Source organism: Cygnus olor, chromosome 7, assembly GCF_009769625.2.
Source record: "Cygnus olor isolate bCygOlo1 chromosome 7, bCygOlo1.pri.v2, whole genome shotgun sequence".
Classification (NCBI taxonomy): domain Eukaryota; kingdom Metazoa; phylum Chordata; class Aves; order Anseriformes; family Anatidae; genus Cygnus; species Cygnus olor.
This window is the reverse complement of record NC_049175.1, coordinates 12,797,643-12,820,916: the sequence shown is the minus strand read 5'-3', so window position 1 is coordinate 12,820,916 and position 23,274 is coordinate 12,797,643. Positions and strand designations below refer to the sequence as shown.

Genomic DNA, 23,274 nt, shown 5'->3' with positions numbered 1-23,274 from the left:
AGCAGAGCAAGGGCACACCTGTAGGTCACATTTTTCTGCTCCTGGCAAACCCATCGGAGAGGAGGGACTGCTCCTCCAGCCCCTGGGGCACCACCCCAAGGCCACCCGGCACCCGCAGCGGTGCTTGGAGGCCACCAGTGACACAAGTGCAGCTGCCCCACGTCCGGAGGGACACCCCGACGGGCGAAATTGATGGGGCTGCGGGAAGTCCACCAGGCCGCACGCTGGCCCCGCAGATTGATGGCCCCGGCGACGAGCCGCGCACAATGGCCAAGTTCAGGCTGCAGCGGCCGGGAGCTGAAAGGCGACGGCCATAAATAAGCTGGGGGGAAAAGAGGGGAGGCAGAAGGCTGGCAGGGAGGGATAAATAAATGCGCACCCCGTGGGGGGGGGGAGGGGGGGTGCGGGGAGAGGTGGTGCTGCTGAGGGGGGGACTGGTTTGGGGGTGATGCTTCTGGTTCAGAAACACTGAGTTCTTCCCCCACAGTCTTTCACCCAGTTATGAAGGGGCCGCGTCATGCGTCCTCCCCCCAAATATGCCAGGGGTCAGTATGGGGTTATATTTTATATATTAGGGTTATAATTACACCATTACCGGCACCGTCTGATTCTTCCCCCAAAGACCTTTAAATCCCAGCAGGTTTCTCCTCCACCAGCCAACCCTCACCACCTTCCTCAGCCAAAAACACTGACCTTGGGCTGTCTCTCCTCTTCCAGCCATCGGCCACTGATCAACAGGGGACACGGGGGGGAGCAGAGCGCACGGAACTGGGCATTTCCCACATTGTCCCCATCTGCTTCCTTCATGTCGCTCACTCTTCCCCACGTTAAATAAGCCCTTTGCATTTTGTTGTGGTCTCCTCTCTCTTTCTCTCCCCTCCACTGTTTTGTCAGGAAAAAAACCTTACCCAAAGAGCTGCCGTGATTTACGGCGCCGTTAACAAATGTCAGAGCTTGGGAGCCGTGTCGGAGCCGCTCGCTGGCAGCCTGCCTGGACAAACATACTAAAAGTCAACCCCGGCATGGATACTTGAGGAATTAGCGTCCGTACAAAGATGCATTAAATACAGGGAGAAAGACAGGGATTTTTTTCTTTATTTATTTTTTTTATTTCTTAAACAAGGGAGGCTTGAAAGGCTCCTCGGGGCTGTTTAACATATGTCACATCGCCCTGCACCTGCCCCGCGGCCCCTCGCTGCCCGTCCTTGTCACTGTGTCCCAAACGAGGACGAGCTGGGTTTTAGGGGGATCCCACAGCTCGGTGCCGAGCCTCTTCTTCACACACGGCTCTGCTACCATTATTTTTGAGGTCCCTAGTGCTGTTTTGCCTGCACCTTGTGTGCATTTTCGTGGTTAATCCCTCCTGCAGCAGCTCCTGCTCCATGGCTCTGCCTGGCCGCTCCGTGCCAGGAGAGGCGCGCTCAGCCTCGCCAAGTGCAGCCAGGCGATGTTCCCCGTCCCATGCCAGATTTCCTACAAACCAGGAGCAGAATATAGAAAAATATCATGTCCTAAAATATATATAAAAAAATAAGTAGCCCCTGGGGTTCTTGGTAGAACAAAACATTTTCTTCCCCAAGCAAGCCTATTCCCGTACACGCACGGCTGCACTCCGAGGCTCTGGAGAGGCTGTTATGGGAACTGATGTGCCGTAAATCTCCTGCATTAAAGGGAATGTCCTAACCCACGGTAATTTAGCAACTCGATGTGCTGCCCCAGCAGGCAGCGTTACCTTATTTCACCTCCACATCCCATCTCCAAAGCACAGCTCCTTGCCCACCTGACGAGCCCCGGTGGCATTGTGGATGGAGGAAGAGCTGCTGGAAAACTCCCATGCCTGTTCAGTGGTGCATAAATTGGGGGTGCTTATGAGGGGCTGCCCATCAGCCTGGTCTCTTACCCCAAATGGCTCTACCAGCATGAGGAGCACCCATCTGGGAGGAGGAATGGAAAAAGCAGCATTTTTTTCATGCCACAATAGCCAACAAGCAGGAACAGCTTCAAGGGCTGAGCTTTAGTCTCAGAAAAGGGTAAAAGGGAGCAGACAGAAGAGCCCCTTGGCACAGCCAGCACCCCACCCATAGAACAAGAAGTCACTTCCCTCCCCAAATTCAGGCCATTTCCCACCTTAAATAGAGCCTCTGGTGTGGGGAGGCCACAGGTGAGGCTGCTCAGCACCATTAAGCGCAGTCTCCCTGTACTAACCAGGTTGCAGCAGCAGGATCAGGCCCTTAAATGAAATTAATGTGATGGAAACACAACATACATGGGCACGAGTGCCAGATCCCCCTACAGGTCCCTCCTAGGCCCCTAGGACACCAAAGCCTGGCCCTTTCCTCACCAGTGCTGCTGCTCCTGGCATGCTTCGCGTAGCTGAGCCTGCAGCAGGTATGTGGAAATTCCCCATTTTTTCCATTTGGGATCGCCCTGCTATGAATGCCCCCCCCCTTTCTGTGCTTCAGCCTCCACGGCATGTCATAACCCGGGTTTTTATTAGCCTCTGGCCACTGCAATTCCGGGAAGCTCTAAAAAGCCACTTTGATTCCCAGAGCCTGTTTTTTCTTTGGGAATTCAAATACCTGTCATGGTCACAAAGGCGGCAGCAGAGCTACAGAAAAAGAGGGAGGGGGGGATTAAAGTACTTAGGGGGAATGGCTGGAAGGCGCAGGACCTCCTTGGGCACATGGGGAAGAGGCTCAGCAGGGCATGGGTGGCCTCTGTACATGGTGAATGGCCCTTTATGGGGGTGACATGGTGGGGATCCATCGGCAGGGCCATGTAAAGCCATATATAAAGAGTTTTGAGTGTTAGGAGGGGGTGCCAATGTCTATTTTAACAGAAATGTGATGCCAAGGCTGTGCGCTGTTGGCCCAGGCACCTGACCTGTAGGGACAGCACCTCTCCGCGCTGTGTAAGGCCGGCTGGTGTGGGCAGCTCAGCTCTCCAGTGGTGGGAACACATCCCACAGCACGCCGGTCCCCTTCCCCGCAACCGTGGGGACCTTGGGGCCAGGAAACGTCTATATCGGGCCGCTCCCTGGCGGCACGGCGGGCTGCTTCCTGCGCCGCCGGGGCTTCCTCTCCTCCCTCCTCCTGCCCGCTCCCCTTCCAGAGCACCAGGCAGCCACTGGCGGTGACTCACAGGCCCGTTTTTAGCCCGGTGGCAGCCCCGTCTTCCTGCCGCCAGCCGGGAAGCACAGCCCCCCCTTGCAGCCACCCCCTTCTCCAGGCTCTTCGTGAAGGGAAAGAAAAGCGGGGGCCTGGCAAGCGAAAAGAGGTGCGGCCAAAACACGTGAGCAGGACGGCTTCGTGTGCCAGCGCCCAGGTGCACAAATCCTTAGTGCCATCGGGGTACGTGAAAAATAGGAACAGGGGAGCTGGGGGAAAGGGTGATGGGCAGGGTGCCGGTGGGCTTGTGGGTGCACGGAGCCCATCGTGAGCAAGGGATTCGGCCAAGTGGAGAGGGAAAAGGGAAAAAAAAAAAAAAAGCGAGGCCACACCTTTCCTCAGCTCCATTCCCAGGCACTACTAACCTCCCGGGGCAGGAGCTGTGGGCCTGCAGCTCCCACCAGGCACAGCCGGGGAGCTCCCCTGCGGCAGGCTGCAGCACCACACATCGCTCTGTCCGTCTGTCCATCAGCACTGTGTCGGGGCGCTTCCACCTGCCCTTCACCGAGGGTCAGGATTTCTCGTGCGAGCACGGGCAGAGAAAGGCAATGCTGCCCTTAGTGTACCACAAATTCGGGCAGGCAACAGGAAAAATCTTCCACAGCCTGGGAGGCACCCAGTCAGGATGGAAACAATACTGGCCGCTGTACGCTCAGAGCCCAAACGCTTTTTTGTGAAAAGTAAAAAGAATGGATGTTTACTCACAGGAAAGCTAAGAACGGAAAAAGTTATCAACTCCATTGTTTGCTGCAAATAATTTTACCTTACCCAGTCATATGGTGAGCTTTTAAAATAAAACAAACCCCAAACCGCTGCTTTTTGTCATTTAATATCACTCGCAGCCTGGCGGGTGCGGGGGCAGCACCACCTCCTGGCCGAGCCCCCCGAGCTGCTCACAGCTTCTGCGGGGGGACCATGGCCCCACGAGACCCCCCTGGTGCAAAGGACGAGGAGGTGGCACGGGCACGGAGCATCCCATGGCATTTTCATTGTGGGCTGGCAAGGGGAGGGAAATGCAGTTAGGGGACAAAGGGGGTCACTTGGTGGCCATGCAATCAAGCATGGGGAGAGGGCAAGAGAATGGGAGCAGGAGATGAGTGGTTTGACTCAAATCCCCCAAAATTTCTCAGAAGCCTGGATTGTTTTTTTCCAGCAACAGGTGCCTTTTCCTATTTTTAATCACATTTATCCCTGGGCTCTGCTGCCTAAAGCAGTTGGTTGACGGCAGGAGCGCTGCACACCCACCAGCGCATGCACGGCTCCCCTCTTGCACATTTGGGCATCAGAGGACACAGCGGGGGGGGCACACAAATAGCAGCTGGGTTTGGAAGGAGAGGTGACAAATGGCAGCGCCGCACTCCCTCGGGAATTATTAACGGCGGGGGAGGCTGAAACCTTGGCTTTGCCCGTGCAGACGGGTCCGGCCGGGAGCGGGGCCCCCAGCAGTGCACCCTGGCAGGTTTACGAGCACCGTGTCAGGGATAAATCATTGCCAGAGCCACAAGGTCAGGGGACCCCGGGGGCTGGGGGAGGTCTCCTTGCCGTGATGTCCTTGAGCTCCCCGAGCCCACGTTGCTCGCTGCTCATGCACACGAGGGGTTGATGCAACCCACGGTCAGACACACATTGTCGCTCCCAACCAAAGGGACGATGGGGTGGGCCCAAAACGCAAGGACCCCATATGTTGACCCCCATGTCCTCTCCTTCCTCACAGACCCTCCGGTGGCTCCAGCAGCAGCTCCAGGTGGCCGCCGCGCCGCGCTGAGTGTTGACCCAGCGCTATCTCGGCTCCCACCTTATCAGGGAAAGGGCCAGCTTCGGCACCGAGCACCTGCCCCATTAATCTTCCCCTGCCCCACGGGCGCAAGGTCTGGTCGGAGGAAAGGACCCATCTGGGGATGGAGAGGCAGGGATGGGGATGAGCTGGTGGCTTCCATGGGTTGGTGTCCAGAATTTCCCAAAGGCTGGTAAGCAAGTGGGACCCACTCTGGAGTTAGCCAACGTGGCGCAGCCCGGTTCCGGATGCAAATATGCATTGATTTGCCCTTTTCGTCTGCCGTACGAAACCTCCGGTGCCGGCCCCTGCCCGCCCTCCCCGTCGTGTGCAGCCCCTGGCCCAGACGGCGTTTCCCCCTCGCGCAAACTTGTGATCTCCTTTCAGCCACTGCTTTGTGTATGGGCTTTAAAAGGGGGCACTGCGGCTTTAAAGAGATTCCCAGACTTGCCTTTGTGACCGGAGGAGAGGGTGGGGTGGTGGCGGAGGTGGGGACCCAGAAGAATGAAATAAAGAGGAGTACAACAAAAAGAAGTTAAAAGTGTGAGTGACAAGTTTGCGGCAACAGGCTCCAGCCCCTGTGGGGTCGTTTGCGCGGAGAATGGAAACAAATGAACAAATGAGCTGGATTTTCATGCTTGGTGGACGGTGAATGAATAAGCATCTTTTAAAACCCTATCAGGAACTCTTTGGATTGTCATTATAGCTGTGAGGGGCTGGGGGGGGAAGGCAGACTTTTGAGCGCTGGCCATGTGAAAGAATCCCGATTCTTCGCCTTTTCTTCCCCGGCGAGCGCGGCTACGCCAAAACGTGCAGGCGGTGCGGGAGCTGGGAGGAGAGGATCTGCGCAGGAGCATCCCAGCCCCAGGAGCATCCCAGCCCTGGGAGTGAGCCAGCCAGGCACGGACGGAGCCGGAGGACAGGGGCAGCGTGCGTAAAACCGCCCTCAGAGCATGGAGAGGAGCCTGAGGTCAAAAGTGCTGCCCCGGGAGCATGGGCATTGCCCAAGTTCTCTCCCTTCTTGGAGGCGAGGGATGCTATTTGGGAACTACATGGTCAAAAATCCTCTTGTCCAAGCAGAAGGAGACCTAAACCCAAGGAAACATCGGCTTGTAGCCATGGGGGTCTCCTCCGGCTGCAAAACCAAAAAGGCGAGCACATCTGGCAGCGCGTGGGCCATGTTTCTCCCCAAGCATGCGAGGGCACAAGCCCTGTGGACACCTGTTTCTGCCAGATCAAAAAGCCCAGAGGCCGCTCGTTGCGGCAGCCCCGGCCATAAAGGCAGGGCGCTGGCGCTGGGACAGCCCCGCCAAGAGAAATGAGACCATCATGCACTAAACACAGAGAAAAGATAAATGGAAAAGGAGTCTTTCAGTCTTCATTATCAAGTTTCCATGGGTTTGCCAAAACCATAGCAACCAGTTCAAGCAACGATTAACCTAATAATGTGGAGGCAAAGGGAAAAAAAAAGCATTCAAGCCCCTAAAGAAGTCACTAGTTCTCCAGAGGTAGTAAATCCGACCCCCCCCCCCCCCCCCGCCCCGGACATGCAGCCCTGCAGCCAGAAGAGCAGCGGCATCCTGAGCCTCCAGCCAAAAGGCTCTGCAAGGCAGGAAAATCCTAGAATCGTTAAGGTTGGAAAAGACCTTCAGGATCATCTGGTCCAACCATCACCCTACCACCAATGTCACCCACTGAACCATGTCCCTAACCCGCGGAAGCGCCTGTTGTCTGGAGGTGCGGAGGTACCTGGAGTCACCTCTTAGGGCTTTGGCAATACCTGCTGCTCGTGGGGCTTTTAGGGCCCTGTCTCCTGACCATATAGCCCCTGAGCTCCCTTTGGGAATTTCTCCCAAAATGTCACTTTTGCAGACAGAAGGGCTGCCCAGTTATCACCTGCAGTCCTGGGGCGCACACAGGTGAGACGAAGCGATGTAGGACCACCAAGGAGCGGCACCGACAGCAGAAAACACTACATCATTTCATCCCCCAAACCATCACCTTTTATCAGTGGATTTTGGGGACGATTTCCACTTTTCCCCTCGCTGTGACCACACACGCAGCCTCTCTCTGTCACCAACAATACGCGATTCAGCCGGCGAGCGGGGCGGGGGGCAGGAATCCCACCACCTCCCCACGCCGCCTGCCCCCGACCCCCGGGCACATCCCCGCGGACCGTGGCGGGGCAGCCGCCCACGCGTGGGGTTCCGATCGCCCCCGGCCCCACGGGGCCCGGCCCCTCCTCGGCCGCCTTCAGCACCAGGGAGAGCGCCCGGCCCGCCGGGACAGCGCCCGCCCCGCGCAGCCCCCGCGCAGAGCAGAGCCCCCAATCCCCCCTAATCCCCCCCATCCGCACCCCCGCACCCGGGTCCCCGCAGCCTCTGCGGTCCCCCCCTCCCCCCCTTCTTCTTCGTCTCGGAGCTTTTTGAGTTTTTTTTCCTTTTTTTCCCTCTTTTTTTTTTTTTTTTTTTTTTTTTTAGGGGGTCGCGCGCCATTGTCTCCCGTACCCAAATTTCTTTTGTCCTACAAATTGCCTCAATTGCGGCTCTTCGCTGCCGGCGAACGGGCTCGGCTGCGGACAATTAGCATCACAACGGGCTCGCGGCCCGCTTTGTCTCCCCGGGAGGGGAGGGGGGCCCGGCCGTAAATCTGCAGCTACAAATTGAGACCCCGGGAGCCCCCCGTCCCCGTCCCCTGGGGGCTGCGCGGGAGGGGTTTCTCTCCCCACCTCCTGCGTTTTTAACCGCTCCGGCCTCCCCCCGCTCGGGGAGGCTGCTGTCGGGCCGGGCCAGCCCCGAAATGACCCCAGGGCGCTGAAAATCCGGCGGCGAGGGGGTCCCACGGCCCCGCGGGGAAAGGTGCACAGGGGACGGCGCAAGATGCGCGGATGGGTAGCGGGGGGCGCACGGCCTCAGGGTCCCCCAGCCCCTGGCTCCGCGCAAGCCTCCGCAGAGCCCAGCGCAGCCTCCACTGCGGGCTGCGCGCGATTTTGAAAGCGCTCCTCGGGAAAACAAAACGAAAAACAAACAAACAAACCCCAAATCGCCGCGTTGCCCAGCTCTGACCGCGACACACTTTATTCCCCTCTCCCTCCGAATGAAAAAGAAGGCGCCCGCGGCCCCCCCTCCCCGGTACAAACAGCCGGACCACCGCTGCCAAAAATACTCTTATATACAAAATATATATTTGTTACGAACTACAATCAATAAATACCGATAGCGACAAATTAATATAATTTACCGTTTCCGAGTACAAAACCGTGATTTGGGGCCGCCTGCCCACCGCTCCCGGGCCGGGCCGGGGGGCGCAGGGCTCCCGCGGGTCCCCCCCCGGTGCCCAGCGCTGAAAGTGCGCGGGGAGCCCCCTCCGACCGCGATTTGGGGCCGGGAGAGGGCAGGAGCGGGGGAAAGCAGCCGCGGGGGGCTCAGAGGAAGGCGGGGAAGGCGGCGGGGGGCGCGGGCGCGGCGGGGCAGGGCGAGCCCCAGGGCCCGGGGGAGGCGGCGGGGGGCGGCGGCGGGGGGGGCTCGGGCAGGCTCTGCTCGGCCAGGCGCAGGCTCTGCGTTAGCGCCCAGATGTAGTTGTGCGCGAAGCGGAGCGTCTCGATCTTGGTGAGCTTGGCGTCGTCGGGGAAGGTGGGCAGGACGCTGCGGAGCGCGTCCAGGGCGGAGTTGAGGTGGTGCATGCGGTTCCTCTCCCGGTCGTTGGCTTTCATCCGCCGGCTGCGCTTCTGCTTGCCCAGCAGCCCCTCGCTGCGCGCCTTCCCGCGGCCCCTCCGCGCCTTCCCCTTCCTGCGCGCAGGGGACGCGCCCCGGCTGCCCGCACCCGCGGGGCCGCCGGCGGCCGAGGAGGAGGCGGCGGGGGCGGCGGCGGGGGGGCCGCCGAAATAGGGCTGCACTTCGCCCGGGGGGCACTGGCTCTGCGGGGCCATCCTGCAAAGCCAAGCCCCGCGTTAAGGCCGGGGGGGGAGCCGGCCCCGCGGCCCCCTCTGAGCGGCCCCGGCGGCGGCTTTACCTGCGCGCCCCGGGGGGAGGCTGCGGGGAAGGAGAGGGGCTGTGGTTCCCGTTCGCCCGTGCCGTGCCGTGCCGAGCCGTGCCGTCGAGCGCAGGCAGGACAGGTTGCGCGGCCGGCACACGACTGCCGTTAGGCCCCTATATATAGGGCCGGCAGACAATGGGGATTTCCCGGCCGGGCAGCGTGTGCGCCCCCCCGCCCGCACCCACCCCTTGGCACGCTTTTATCTTATCAGCCCGCCGGGAGCGTGCCGGGCCCGGCACCGCCCGCCGCCCCGAGCCGGGCCACGAGAGAGCCCCCGACAGCTCCAGGGCGATCCCGGCCCCTCGCTCCCTCTCCTCCTCTCCTCGCCCCCGCAGCTCCGGGGCCGGCCCCGCGCCCCCCGCTGCCCTCCGGGCTCCGAGCGGCCGGGGGGAGTACTGGGGGGGCCTCTCTCCCGCCCCCCCCGTGCCGTCCCCTCGCTCCCACCGGGGAAACGGGGGCCGCGTCCCGACGGGGAAGGGTCCCCCCTCGCTGCCCCCGGCAGCCGGCGCCCCTCCAGCCCTGCGCTCGGGCGGGGCCGGGCGGCCCCACCGCTGGGGCTCGGTGCGCAAAACGTGCCCGGGATTTTTGCGCACCGGCGGCGGCGGGCGGCGGAGACCGGCCCGTGCCCGGCTCTCGTTGCCCCGGCGCAGGGCGGGGGGGCGCGGACGGCGGGGCCGGGGCCCCCCTGCGGAGCCCGGAGCCCCCGCTGGGGGCGGGCAGGGCCGGCGGGGGGGCGCAGCCCCGGCGGGGATGGAGCCCCCTGCTCCCTCCCCAAAGCAGCGCGGCGGCGCCCGCCGGGGGAACGGCGCCGCCGGGAGCGGCCGGGCCGGGCCGAGGAGGGGCTGAGGCGGCTCCCCCGGGCCGGGCCCCGCTCCCCGAGCCCCGGTGCTCGCCCCCCGACCCCCGGTCCCCGACCCCCGGTCCCCGTTCCCCGGCCCCCGGCCCGGCGGTGCGCGGTGCCTCTCCGGGAGCGCGGCGCGGCGGCTCCGCTCCCCCCCGGGCGGCGGCGGCGGGCGGGGGAGCGGGGCCGGGGGGCGGAGGGGGGCGAAGGCGGGGGGGAGACGACGGCGGCCCGGGCGCCCCTTCTCGAGGGGCGGCGAGGAGGGCAGGGGAGGATGAATAGGAAGGGCCCGGCAGGTTTTTTTGTGCCTGTGCAATTGGACGACAAAAAAATCTGGCGAGCGAGTTTCCAAGCCTCAGACTGCCCACTTCAAACGTCCTCCAAACAAAAGCTGGAGAGGGAAAGAAAGCCCCACCTGGTACCACTGTTTGCTAAAATAATAATAAATAGATTTCGTTTAATAAATAATTACAAGAGATTGTAAAGTGGAGTGCTTTGGGAAGCATTAATCATGGGGCTGGGGGCAGACATCACCTGCTGGCAAACAAGACAACTTTATTGTTAAATCACCTTCCCACTGCCACTTTCCGATAACTCCCTCCTGTTGCCACAATGCCCGGCCGGGTATGTTTACTCATAGTTAGCATAACAAGCACAATATTACCACAAACGTGATAAAAATCTCCGGGGGCACCGCGTCGGGCTCCTGCTCACACCTGTCTGAGCCGCTGCGGCGCGGGGCTGGCACCAAACGGCCCTTCCCGAAGGGGCCCTTCTGGCGTTTACATTGGCCTATTTTATGCTCCTTTATAACAGGTTTACTGCAAGCCCTATCTCCCGGCCCTATTTGTCTTATTTTATTGAAAACATATGGCAACCAGTGGAGCCCCGGCACATCCCTCGCCTGCCAGGCGTTGGAGACGTTTTGCAGAGCCGCGGCCCGGCCGCAGCCTGCCCGCCCGACGGCCTCGGGTCGATCGGCGGAGGAACGGGGCTGGGGGGGCGGCCCGGACCCCCACGTCCCCCTCGCCCCCTTCCCCGGCCCCCATGGGCACGGCCAGGACCGCTCCGCGCCCCGCAGCCCCGGCCGCGCACTGCCCCGGGGCGCGCCCGCTGCTCCCCTTTCCCTCCTCCTCCTCCTCCTCTTTCTCCCGGGGCCGTGGCCCTGCCCGGAGCCCCCGGTGCTCACGGAGCCCCCCAGGGACCCGCAGCCCCGCGCTGCGGCTCCCGGCAGATGCTGGGCAGCCCCCGCGCCCCGGTGCGAGCGCGCTGCCGGCACCCGAGGAGCGCAGATGCCGGGCGCAAGGTGCGCCAGGTGCCCCCCTTTGTGAGCGCCGGAGACAAACGAGATTTCTCCCTTCCTCCCCCCCGCGGCTGGCTCCCACGCGAGGGAGAGAAAAAGGGGCAAAAAGGAGGAAAAAAAAGCAGGAGGAGAGCAGGGAAAACGGCGCCGGGAGCGCGTCCCCGCCGCCCGACGGGGCGCACGGCTGGGGAGAGCGGGGCCCCCCCGGAGCTCAGCCGGGACCGGGGCAGCAACGAACCCGCAGCCCCGGAGCACTGCACGGGCAGAGCTGCAAAGGGAGCTCGGAAAACCCGCAGGCACCGCTCTGACCGTGCACGAGGAGGAGAAGAGCTGTGAGGGCACGGGGAGAGGAGCGCCGAGGGCTCTGTCTTTGCGTGGCCCTATAACACAGCCTGCGGGGGCAGGCGGCTTCTGGTGCCCTGCTTTTGGCCAGAACAGAAGTGCAAGCGTTTGTAAACCTGTATTACCTCCGGCTAGGAGGTGGGAAAGGAAAAGAAGTGCCAGGGAAAGGACAGGGAGGGAGCAGACGCCAAGCACAAGGCAGTTGGAGAAGGATTGGTGTGGGCGATGCCAACAGGTGCCTGTGCCGCCCCGTTACACAAAGGCATTCGCCCAGGGTTCACCTCCAGTCCCACCTCCCCGGGTTTGCTCCCCTCTGCTTCGTGCTGGGCTGCTGGCCCCGTGCTGCTTCACCACCAGCAAGGGGGCTGCTGCTTCCCCAGCTCCGCAGGGACAGGTCACGCAGCCAGTGTGTCTCCCTCAGGTTTTCCAAGCATGCCCAAGCCTCACAACCAGCCCCTGGCCAGGTCTCACAAGGCAGCCCATGGCCAGGGTGCTCGGGCTGGCATCGCCCTGAGCAGCACTCCAGTCCCACAGGGCAAACCCCAGCTTCTGGCACGCTGGTGCACAACAGGGCTGCAAGGGTGCAGGCTGGGACGCTCATCAACTCTTTGTCCTGCCAGCTGCTCATCAAACACAGGGACAGGGCTCACCTGCTGCCCAGAATGACCCCAGATGAGCTTTCCCCTCCAAGTTGGAGGCTCTGCTGGTTAAACTGGAAGCATTGCAGAAGAAAGCAGAGAAACCAATGCCAAGTGCCAGCCCTATCCCTCCTCACCCTGCTGCTCAGGACAAAGCCGCTCCTCGCCTCCCTCCCAGGTCCAGCAGAAGACAAGGCAAGTCCCAGAGAAAAGGGGATGGTTTCTGCCCCAGGCTGAGACGTGTGATGGATCCAGTGAGGGCACCAGCGGCCGTAACAGTCCTTGGCAATGCAGTTGTAGCAAGCCAGGATCAAACCTCACAGCCAGGACAGCAAAAGGCAGCGATTTCACAGCAGATAACAGCAGGGAAAGCTCACAACGTTCCCTCACCTGGCTGCACCTGGGTGACGTTAGCAATTTGTGCGGCCAGGAGACCCCCAGCCATGGGGCTCATTACTGGCCATGCCTGGCAGCTGGGCTCGGACCACAGCCGGCCTCAGAGCAGGGGCTGCAGCCTATGGGATGGGGTCGGGACGGGACTGTGGGCTGCAGAGACCAAGGACCTGGTCCTGCTCCAGTCTTCAGCCCTGGCACGTGGCGTTCTCCAACCCACCAATGGCCTTGGGGACCTGGGGGCTGCCTTCCCCCCATGCACACACACCTCGGCGTCCCAGCAGCATTTTCAGATGCTGCTTTGACAGCAAAGACATAGGGGAGGTGCTGCTGGGCTGGGTGAAGCTTCCTCGGTTTTATCAGCACCTTCCCAGCAGCAGTTCCCCCTTCCCCCCAGGGGACAGAGGTGGGCTCAGGTCCCATGGGGCACCCACAGGTGGTGCTCACGGCCACGAGGAGCAGCTCCCAGCCACCACCAGCTTTCGTGGGTCCTAGGCTCCAACCCCCCCCGTGCTCGGTGCAGGGATCACCTCCCTCCCCCAGCTCTTTCCATCAATCCCCACCATGTTCCCAACATCATTTAAGTTTCTGAAGCAATTTCTTTTTTCTCTTTTTTTTGTCCTTTTTTTTTTTTTTTTAAGCAAACCATCTACCATATGTTCTCCCCTGAAAGGGGTAATTGTTAACAGATCATTAAAACACCGTGGCGAGTGCTCTGAGATTCCTTCCCTTGGTCTTACGCATTATCCCGTCTCTGTCACCCTTTCAATGCGGCTTTGAGGGCTCTGCTTTTCTAACTTCCTTCTTGGGGGAAGAAAAAAAATAAATGAAAGAGCCACTAAAGTGACCCTCTTCACAGCTCTCCTCCTTTCTTTTCAATGTCTTTTTCGACACCCAACAATAATCGGGGCCGGCGTGCCACTGCCGCGGGGCTGCGGGCTGCAGGGCCGCATCCTGCCCCGTTCGGGGGGCGCCGGGGTTGAAAGGCAGCGTGAGGCACAGCGCCACCAGCCTCACCTGTCCCTTCTGGGAAATGGGTCTGCTCGCAACCTGTTTTCATTACGTGGCTCAAAAGCTGCCTCCCGTCCATCCCCGTCCCTTTCTCCCCTTGAGTTTGTGGAGCTGGCCCCGGGAGGGCTGCGAGCAGCATCAGCACAGGCAGGTGTGGTCAGTGCCACATTTAGGGCTGCTCTTTTACTGCCAGAATGAGCCAGCAAAGCCACGTCCAGCCCTGAAGATGGAGAAAGGCAGGGGACAGAAAGTCATCTTCTGCAGGGGCAGGCTTTGCCATGGGTCGCACACACCTTACCTGTTACTCCCTATCAGCAAATGACAAGTCGGGGAAGGAGAGGGGACTCTTTCAAGGCATGACAGGGAAGGGGCAGGACACCGAGTTTCCTGCAGGAATCCAACAGCTGCATTTGCAGGTGGCTCTCAGCCCCGTTACGAGGCAGAACTTCAGCCCTTCCAGCTGCAAAGACAGACTTGAGCACAGGACCAGGGGCAGCGTTTTCATCCTGAGTGTGAGAACAGACCGGGGCTGAGCCAGCTGAGGGGCCAGACTCAATTTAACAAGTCTGACACCTGCTGACAGCACCGCTGAGGCAGGTGCCCCCTTCCCTCCACGCGCAGCCCCCTCCCCAGAAAGGTGCGAGCGTAAATGATGGAGACAAAACCGAAGCAGCCCTCTGTGCCCCCAGCGCACTCCGGTGAGCTGAGGTACACGGCATGGCAGAACCTGAGATGACAGCGAGGAGCTGGGGGGAAATAAAAATATAGATATTATTTCTTGTGCCATGACAAACCCACACCGCTAGAGGGGGAGCTGGCGGCTTCCTCCTCCCAGCCAGAGCTGCACTAGTTGCATATTTCATCGCGTAACATCACAAAAGCAGCGGTGCTGGTGTTGTGCAGGGCTGTGTCCAGTTGTAACAGCAGTGAGGAGCATGGCCCAGGGCAGGTTGGGGGTCGTCTGCGAGGAGGGGGTCTGCAGGCAGGGAGCGAGTGGGACCAGCCTTCTTCACCCTTTGTAAGCCTGTGGCCTCAGAGAGCCCGGATGGTCTTGATGAGCGAGGTCACTGCAGTTTTCGTGCACAGCCACATGCAGGATGAGAGTAGGACAAGCGTGGGCATCTTCAAAAAGAGGATGCTGGCAACCGGGTCAAAAAGTCCCATGCACCTAGTCCACGATTGCCTGGTAAACCCTACTCTCAAGTACTGTGACGGTGAACTTGGGATGGTCCAAAATTCGGTATGACCCACCAATTTCCATGCCAAAGGAGAGCAGCTCCCTAGCATCCCCCACTATTGTCCCCATGCCATTTAAATGCCCCAAAATGTAACCCCACATTTCTGTCACTTCCCACTCTCCTTGTCCTTCAAACATCCACGACACTTAAAAGACACTAGTAAAATAATAATAATAATGGCTTTGTCATTCCCTCCTTCCAAATTCAGCAGAGCGCTCCTGTCACCCCAGCCCCAGGTGTTGCTCCCTTCTCGATGAAGGCCAGGGCACAGCTCGGCTTCTCCCCATTCCTCAGCTCTTGCTGCTTCCAGACCCCGTGTTCCCAGCCCACTTCCCACAGCAGGCAAATTTGGGCTTCTGCACAGCCCCTTCACCCCTTCCTCCCTTCCACCAGCAGCCAGCTTCATCCTTCCACCCTGCACCCTCCTTTTCTTTTCCCTCTTTCTTGCTTTATCCATAAATCCACCCTTAAAAACAGCCTTGCTTCTCGCCTTGCCAAGCTGTGTTACGCAGGACAGAGAGCAGAAAAATGTAGCTGCCAAAAGCATGGAGCAGCCAAATCCCCAACCAAACACTAGAGTGTGCTGTGTAGGAAATAACCTCACTGCGCTGCTGGACACGGGGAGCTCCCTCTAACAACCATCAGCCACCGTCATAAACAGCAAAGACTCGTGTTAGTCTTTTTTTGGCACCTGGAAAAGCACAAACCCCCTCAGAAATCCTTGGTGAAGGAAGGAGTCTCTGGTTTCTAAGCTGGAGACAAAAAAAGAAGCAGAAAACGTGATGAGGATATTAAGAAAAGCAGAAGACAAGCAGCAAGGAAGGAGTGACACGAGATACTTCTTAGTGGACTGTCAGAAAAGAATAGATTTACAAAAGCAGGATATAAACCAAAAATGCTTTATTCTCATCCTGTTTTTTTAGTTTTGTTTTATTTGAAGGATCCCACCAGTTTGTGCTGTGTTTCTCCTGCAGGTCTGGCTGGAAACCCTGCAGAGAAATGCTCAGGGCAAAGCAACAAGAGCAGACCCCAGCGCCCTCGGTGTCGCTGCACGAGGAAGGTAAGGCACAGAACAGAGGTTCAGTGACTTGGTCCGAAGCCGTGGGCAGGTCTGCAGCCGAGCCAGGATCCCAGCTCGAGGTATTCCTCCCTCAAGACTCAGTGCCCAACAGACAGGCTCTACTTCGGTGAGAATGTAGAAGTAATTTTAAGCAACATCTTTTTTAAAAAAAAAAAAACTTATATTTTTTATTTTGATAAGAAGAATCAAGTTCAGAAACATTTCAACACATACAACTCCAAAAAAAATCACCTAGTTAAATTACTAATGAAGAAAAATACAGTACATACAAGACTCAAACATCTCATAAATTTATACCAAACCACATAGCAATAAATTGCATTAAAAGTACATCAAGAATTACCTGATTAATTCCACATTGGCGTTTGCCCCATTATTAAAAGGCACAAAAGACTGAGCAATGAAAGTGTTCAGCGTCACATCCATAATTGTCAGTAAATTGAAATTAGCATAAAAAATTATTCAAGGTGTTTAATATCCACCATTCAGGTCAGTAAGAAATCTGTCTTCTGCCTTGCAACAAGTAAGAAAATAAAGTTTGATAGGGCTAACATTTAAATACAACACACCAAGGTACAAAAGCTCTCGACAGAAATCTAGCTTCGGATTTTCCCAGCATGAAGTCGTCCTGACCATGTATCACTCAGCAGTCATTCAGAAAGATTTAATCGCCAACAAGACCGCCTTCGAGCAGGAGCTGTAACAGGGAGCATTGTTCTCACCCTCCAGGACACCAAAATCACTACCCACCGTGGTCACAGTGGGATGGGACATCACAGAAGGTCGGCGTCTCGAGGGCTCGCAGACAACTGGAGTGCGCTGCCGAGGGGCCTCGCGATAGCTCAGTGTGCACAGAGGGGCAGTAGAAATATTAAGACCACGGGGTAGGGAGAATTCGGACTCTGTTTTTGGTACTACAGTTTCAAAAATACCAAAAAGGAGTTAGAGTTGATTAATTACACCCAGTGTCTGTAAAGGCTACAAAGCCAGCACAACCCAGCAGAGGTCGGTGGGCTTCTTCCTCGCTGCACACCGGGCTCCCGCAGTCAGCCGGGGTAGCACATGCAGCAGCCCGAGGCAGCAAACTCAGGTTGGGATCTCTGCCACGTTTCTTCAAAGAGATTTTCGCTCAGCTTGTGTTCGCTGATGATGTCTTCCACTCGAGTTATGTAAAGCAAAGACAGCAACACCCCGAGGAACTGCAAAACAAAGGGGCATCTCTGAGCAGGGGATCGCATGCTGCTTGTCTGGGTTTCTACTGCACGACTTTTACAAATCACGCAGACGTACATCAGGTTTATTGGTACATACATGGTGTAAATACCGACAGAACCTCATGTTGATATTCTTCTCATAGGGATTTTGTGTATAGGGGAAAAAAATGAATCATGTTTGTGAATAGCTGATATAGCGAAATATTTACCAGCTCTGTGCCTCGGAGCACTACAAAGTCCCAGAGGACATAGATAGGGTGAGGACTTCAAAACTAACCCCAGCAACCCCCCCACAAGCTGCAGTGGATCACAGTAATGCTGCTAAATTACTGGATGCCATCTCAGCTTATCAGTTATGCTAAATTTAAATAAAAATTAAAATAAAATGTAGTAAATGGGATTTCGCAGACCATGGTGACAAATCAGGCACTCCCATTACTGGGTAACACACTAGGCTCTCCTTACCTGGGGTAACAATATGCCGAGCAGAATGCCAGCCATGATGCTGTAGTTGTCTAAAAACCAGATGAGCACTGCGTTCGTGCACCCTCGGACGTATATGATGTGCTGAACACTCAGGCGCTGCAAAGTAACAGAGCAGACACTGAACCAGCAGTTGGCACAGGAGCAAGACACAGTAACACACGGCGCTTCAGAGTTCAGTCACACTGGGTCCGACTCCTCCACGCCTCTTTAAACCTGCCGAGGTTGGTGGAGGCCTCATCAGTGACCCTTTAGGCTGTTCCCTGGCTGTTCCATACCTGACCAAGTTATTAAAAACAAAAAAGCCATCTTCTTTTGATACTACTTCCCCAAAAGAAATACATCTGATTCTAGTTTTAGACCACATGGAAAGGACGGAAGTCTCCCTTTAGCTTTTACTTCTACTTCTGAGTTGAAAGTACAGCAGTGGAAAAATATAAATTGCAGACAGAGTGCTTTGCAATAGCCTACAGGAAGGTTAGGAACAAGACGATTTAAGATCGAGCCCCGCAGGCTGCCCTGCACTGTGGCCCCAACCCACTTGAGCCTGCAAAGAGCCCTAAGCAGATGAATTGGGTAAAGTTAAGCACATGCTTAAGTGCTTTGTGCGCTAGGGGCAGGCTGGAGCGTTTAGGTTTTGGAGACATAAGTCAATGAATCCAAAGGAAGGCAGGTCGTGCGTGAGGATAACCAAGCGGTAAGCCAAACTACGACCCACCGGGCCAGCACTGCGGGGCACCAGCTCTGCCAAGCTGGGAGTGGGGAGCTATGGCAGATCACATTACTGACTTCTGCACTTAATCACTCCATAATTAGCCCAACTGAGCCAGGAACCGCTACTCTAGAGCCTCTGGGGTAATTTCTGATGGGGAAAACCAAAGAAGGGGGCCACATCCAGCCCCAAAGGACGAGCAGCCTGGCTGCCAGCACAGCCCGGACAGTCCCTTTCCTCCTCCAGGAATAAGTTGTTTCCAAGTATTTTATATCCCAGTAACGGGTACTTTATTTGTAGGTCTTTAATCCTAAATTGGCTGCAAGGAAACCAATTTTAGTCACGCCACTGCTGAAAAGCACTGAAGTATCTTTCTTTGTATTTGCTGTGCAATTACTGTAAGTGTGTGTGTGAGGGGGGTTGGAAAGAAATGTGTCATGCACATCAAACGAAAAATCATGGAAGGTGCAAAGAAGGGAAGACACCACAAATCAAACAAGATATTTTTATATATACCAAAGCTATTCCAGGTAAAATCAGTTCAGCAGGTGCTTTAACTTTTTGGTAGATTCAAGGGTGCAGAAGACAATTTTGTAAGTGACAAAAATGAATCCAGAAAAGCACAAAAAGCACCTTTACCGTCCCGTGGTGGATATGGGTTACCTTACCTCTTTGTCAATTGTTTTGTATCCGCACATGGTGTTGACAATGTCTGTCTGAGAAGAAAACAACCAATATAAGTACAGCAAAGCAAAAACCCGAAGGTCCCAACCACCCCGGGCTGTGCTGCAGCTCTGAGGCCATCCCGCGAGGTGAGCGTGGTGGGGCGGGTGATAATCTGTGCCAAAATCAGCCAGGGGGAAAAGGAAGAAAATGCTCCCTGGGGGAGGACCAAGAGTTTCTCCCAGTGCCCCCAGGGTCAGACTTGGAGCCCTACATGGTTTTGAAGAAATCAGTATTGCTGGCATCTCACGAGGTGTCTGAACCCTATCCATCCAGCAAGAAGTGTGGTGTCAGAAACCAAAGCTAGCTAGGACAGACCTGCAAGCTATCGCTGTTTCCACAGAACGAAGAGCCAATTTTAATTGTAGGGCTTTAATAACTTCAGACACCATATTAAGAAAGACAGGGATTAAGGCCATCATTCCGTCACGATGACAAGTTTAAACTTGGAAATGCCCTGGACCCAAATAACGTCTGATACTACAAACATTCTGTGAACATTTTACGAGACCAAAGTCTGAATGTTTGCATTTGTCGCAGATTACCAAACCATTTTCTGTAGCCTTTTAATATTTTACTTGGGTCCCGAAGCCTAAACAGCCTGCCAAGGCTAACAGGAGAATACTGTCCTGGACTTGCAAATCAACTAATTTAAAGCCCATTGGTATGAAACAAAGCCAAAAATGAGAATAAGTAAATGAGAATAAGGCAAAGCCAACTCTACTTTACGGCAATACTCCCCCACAAAATTAAGACAAGATGTAGACAAGTTTTGTGTGTTTTTTTTTGTTTTGTTTTTTTTTTTTTTGTTTTGTTTTTTAAGAACCCAAAAAGCCAGGCTTTCCCTTGAACATGCAACTGGCAGGCAAACAAGGGTCAGGGCACACCTCAAGAAAACCCCTGCCTATGTCCCAGGTGTGTCCTGAAGGCACAGCGAGGAGCCATTCGTGAATTCCACGGGCCAGCTGTGGAAGCCAAGGTCGGCAGTACCGGGGGCATCGCCGTATTGCCGTGTTTGCTGCCAGAGACTTCCCATTCTCACAACACTTGAGCCTAACATAAACACGCAGGCCATTAGCAAAATATTTGACAACAAAGAACTTCATTGCATCACTGAATTTTAAACATGAGGCTTGCTAGCGAGACATCGTGGCCCAAGAAACTGTGCGCAATGGAGATGAATGCACTAGAAACAGAAGTTTGTATGCTTCTGGGGACTCATTTTTATCTCAGCTACACTTGTGTAAGTCTTTATTAAAGACTTTGATTTGATAATAAATCCTTCAGATTGCCCCCAAGCATAAGCGTGATCAGAGCCTGGCTCGTCTTGCACAAGGCTTTTAAAAAGGATCAGAATCCAACCCTCCTACATTAACAGGAGTTTTCCATGACTATGAAGCAAATGAGTAATTACAAACCATATCTGTAGTTTTCCAGGACAGAAACCAGACTGTATTTGGAAGTGTTTGTCAAACATATAAGATTTATGCATCATCTTTTCTTTTTTTTTTTTTTTTTTTTTTTTTAAGGCAGCTGGCCATACAGCCGTGGTGTTAATGTCACCCTTCCCGATACACACCCATGCTGCTTACATCTCTCTGACCATGGCACGGCACACCAATGGCTCCATGGTCCTGCTTCCAGGTGCAGCAAAGCTACGAGCCCTAGCACATTGCAGTGTCTTGCTGAAGTCTACCCTTAAACAAGAAATTTCTGTGTGGTTCGGGGACTTCTCCGTGCCTCTCAATTAACTTCACTGAGCTTAACAGTTTGCAGACAACTCCCAGCTACTCACTCTGTTACAAAATCCATCGATGTACATAAAATAAGGAACACAAACATACCACAGATGGGACCTAATAATTCCAAAGGTAACTTCCATGCTGCAGCAAGAGCCACTGTTTGTTACGGCACTTACCCTCATGGTACTGCTGCATTTCTACACACATGAATTAACAAAGCGTTTAAAACAAGGCTTCATTTGAGAGATGTGAGATTCAGAAAAGCAAGCCCTGTAGCTGAATCACCACTAAAAAGCCAGATTGCTCTTTACTGGTCATTTCTGTCTTCCCTTACCATCAACTGAGGGCAAAATCCTGAGCTCTCCTGCCAGCTCCACGCAGTTGTGGATCAGTGTGTATTATTTTCAGATACACCATTTCTCAAACACCTGAGACTTAAAACATAACTGTTTAGCTTTGGTTTCTGAGAATAAATCAAAGCTCAGCGCATATTTAAACAGACTCCTTCTGACCCACAGGAACGTGTAAGCTTATGTGATAAACACCTTCATGCTATATACATTTCTCAGCAATACCCAGCCAGATTACTGAGATCACTATTGCATTTTTCTTTCTTTTTTTTAATTAAACACCCATGCTTGACAATGAAAAGACTGCGCCTAACAGGCAGCGGCGGGCTATCTATCACTAGCTCTCCGTCAAAACGGGTACAGGAGACAAGCTGCCAGGTGTTCCACGTGAAAAGGAGACATGGATTTGCTTCTCCGAGACGTGCCGACGCCAGCAGAGGGCACATTCGGGTGACACCTCTCCTCACTGCCAACTGCTGGCCCCCAGGGAGACGGAAACTCCAGCCTAATCCCTGCTTGTGATGCCCTGCCAGGCAGGGCTGACCAGCTATTTTACGTAGCCCTGGTCCAGCCAAGCCACCAGGTCAGAGGATGCTGCCCCCAGGCTCACCTTGTTTCTGACACAGCACGTGTAAGGCACTCCACAGGCCAGCGGTCCTGGTGCCCCACAGCTGTGGTACACGTTTTTTGACCAGTCTCTGTAGTCCTCCCCACCGCAACACTTAAACTGGAAAAATGACACAAAAGACAAAGGAAAGGAGTCAGATCTTAACAGCAGCTCTTCTAATAACTGGAGGAGAAAAAAAAAAAAAAAGAAAGAAAGAAAACAGTTTTAAGAGCAACAAAGAACACGGCAGCTACCTAGCAATTCTGTTTTTCCATCAGAAAGGCATACGTAGATGTATTAACGAAGTGTGGTTATATATGCAAATAAAATATGTAAGAAAGGAAAAATATATTTCTGATCAGATGAAGCAACAAACCTTTAAACCTCCTGAATGTTTTCAGAATCAGCCAAGCTACAGGGATTGGTGAAAAGTGAAAAAGGAGTCTGGTCCCAAGGAGAAAAGTTGTTTAATAATGTATCTTGTATAAAATCACATCCAAAAGAATGCTTTCATGTTCAGGACAAACAAAAAGGGCAGAAAGAGACCAAATTGGTATCTAAAATTTGTGAAAGTGGCTTGGCCGAGGCCAGCGTAACTCAGCATGGGCAATCAATTCAAGTGCATCTCCAAGTGCTGACCACTACTTTACACCAGCCATGAGTGCAGGGAGGGTGCAAGATGCCGGAGGCTCTCGCTCCTAAACAGCACAAATATTGCTCCTGCACCAAAGAAACACAAGTGAAAAGAATTCAGGACATACGTAGCATTCCTCTGTCACTCATCAAGCTATTACACAAGGTGTCAGAGGAAAGCACCTGGTGCTAAGTTCCACCTCCAACCTTTTCCAGGTTGAAAAACTTTCTTTTCAGGTCTGGACATCATTGAAAAATGTTTTTACATTCACTTCAGCTCATCTACAGCTGTAATGCAGTCCTTCAAATTTTTAAGGATTTTGACATTTCTAAATGTCTGTAAAAGACAACAGTGTTGATATAAGGCATTAAAAAAGATCACCAAAATATTTCAGGTATAATTTAGTTAGTAGAACTGAGAGCTGGCAAAAAAATACTGTAAGTTTACACCAGCTTAATAGAAATGTTCCTTTCCTTTAAAAAATAAAGTAAACAGCAGCAGTTTATTTAATCACTAACATTTATATTCACTGCATATATATAAAATTTTGGGCAGTGCATGGAAACTTTAAAGCATTATGAAGTATTATGACAAAATTTCCTCGGGATGATTTGTTTTTGACTGACTTTCTGTGCTAACTTTGGTTTTTGAAGCAGGCTGCCATTTCCATAACGATGTCATAAAACATACATACCATTTACTATGTTAACTTTTTGTATTTTATTTTTTTTATTTGGCATGGTCACTGGCATCACATGGGCTCTGTAAGCACATTTCTGAACATTTTCTGCTTCTTCTATAGCCTCCAAACTGTAGGTCAGAACTCTTCAGTAAGCCAATAAACATTTCAACACAGCAGTGTGAAAAAAAAAGGCTATGAGTCAACTGCAAGTGCCATTAAGTAATGCTCAGCTGTGCCCAGCACAACTTCTGATTTTTAATTACAGGTATATATGCTTCCATGGGGATTTCATTTGAATAACCAT

General features: G+C 54.7%; 2 protein-coding genes across 2 annotated transcripts in view; both read right to left on the bottom strand.

Annotated features, from left to right (window-relative positions):
* Nucleotides 1-1,728: 1,728 nt before the first annotated feature.
* On the bottom strand, nucleotides 1,729-16,249 carry NEUROG3 (neurogenin 3). Its single transcript, XM_040564010.1, has 3 exons — nucleotides 16,167-16,249; nucleotides 8,416-8,729; nucleotides 1,729-1,856 (listed from the first exon to the last, which is right to left on the bottom strand). Exons 1-3 carry the CDS (start codon nucleotides 16,247-16,249, stop codon nucleotides 1,729-1,731), a joined length of 525 nt encoding a protein of 174 aa, XP_040419944.1.
* Nucleotides 15,973-23,274, bottom strand: part of TSPAN15 (tetraspanin 15) — a 17,844-nt gene continuing 10,542 nt past the window's right edge. Inside the window, exons 5-8 of the mRNA XM_040563404.1 lie at nucleotides 21,658-21,774; nucleotides 18,901-18,948; nucleotides 17,503-17,619; nucleotides 15,973-17,022 (exon numbers count right to left, since the gene is read on the bottom strand). Coding sequence (XP_040419338.1) covers nucleotides 16,870-17,022; nucleotides 17,503-17,619; nucleotides 18,901-18,948; nucleotides 21,658-21,774 — 435 coding nt within the window. The 3' untranslated portion in view covers nucleotides 15,973-16,869. The remainder of the gene's footprint in view (nucleotides 17,023-17,502; nucleotides 17,620-18,900; nucleotides 18,949-21,657; nucleotides 21,775-23,274) is intronic.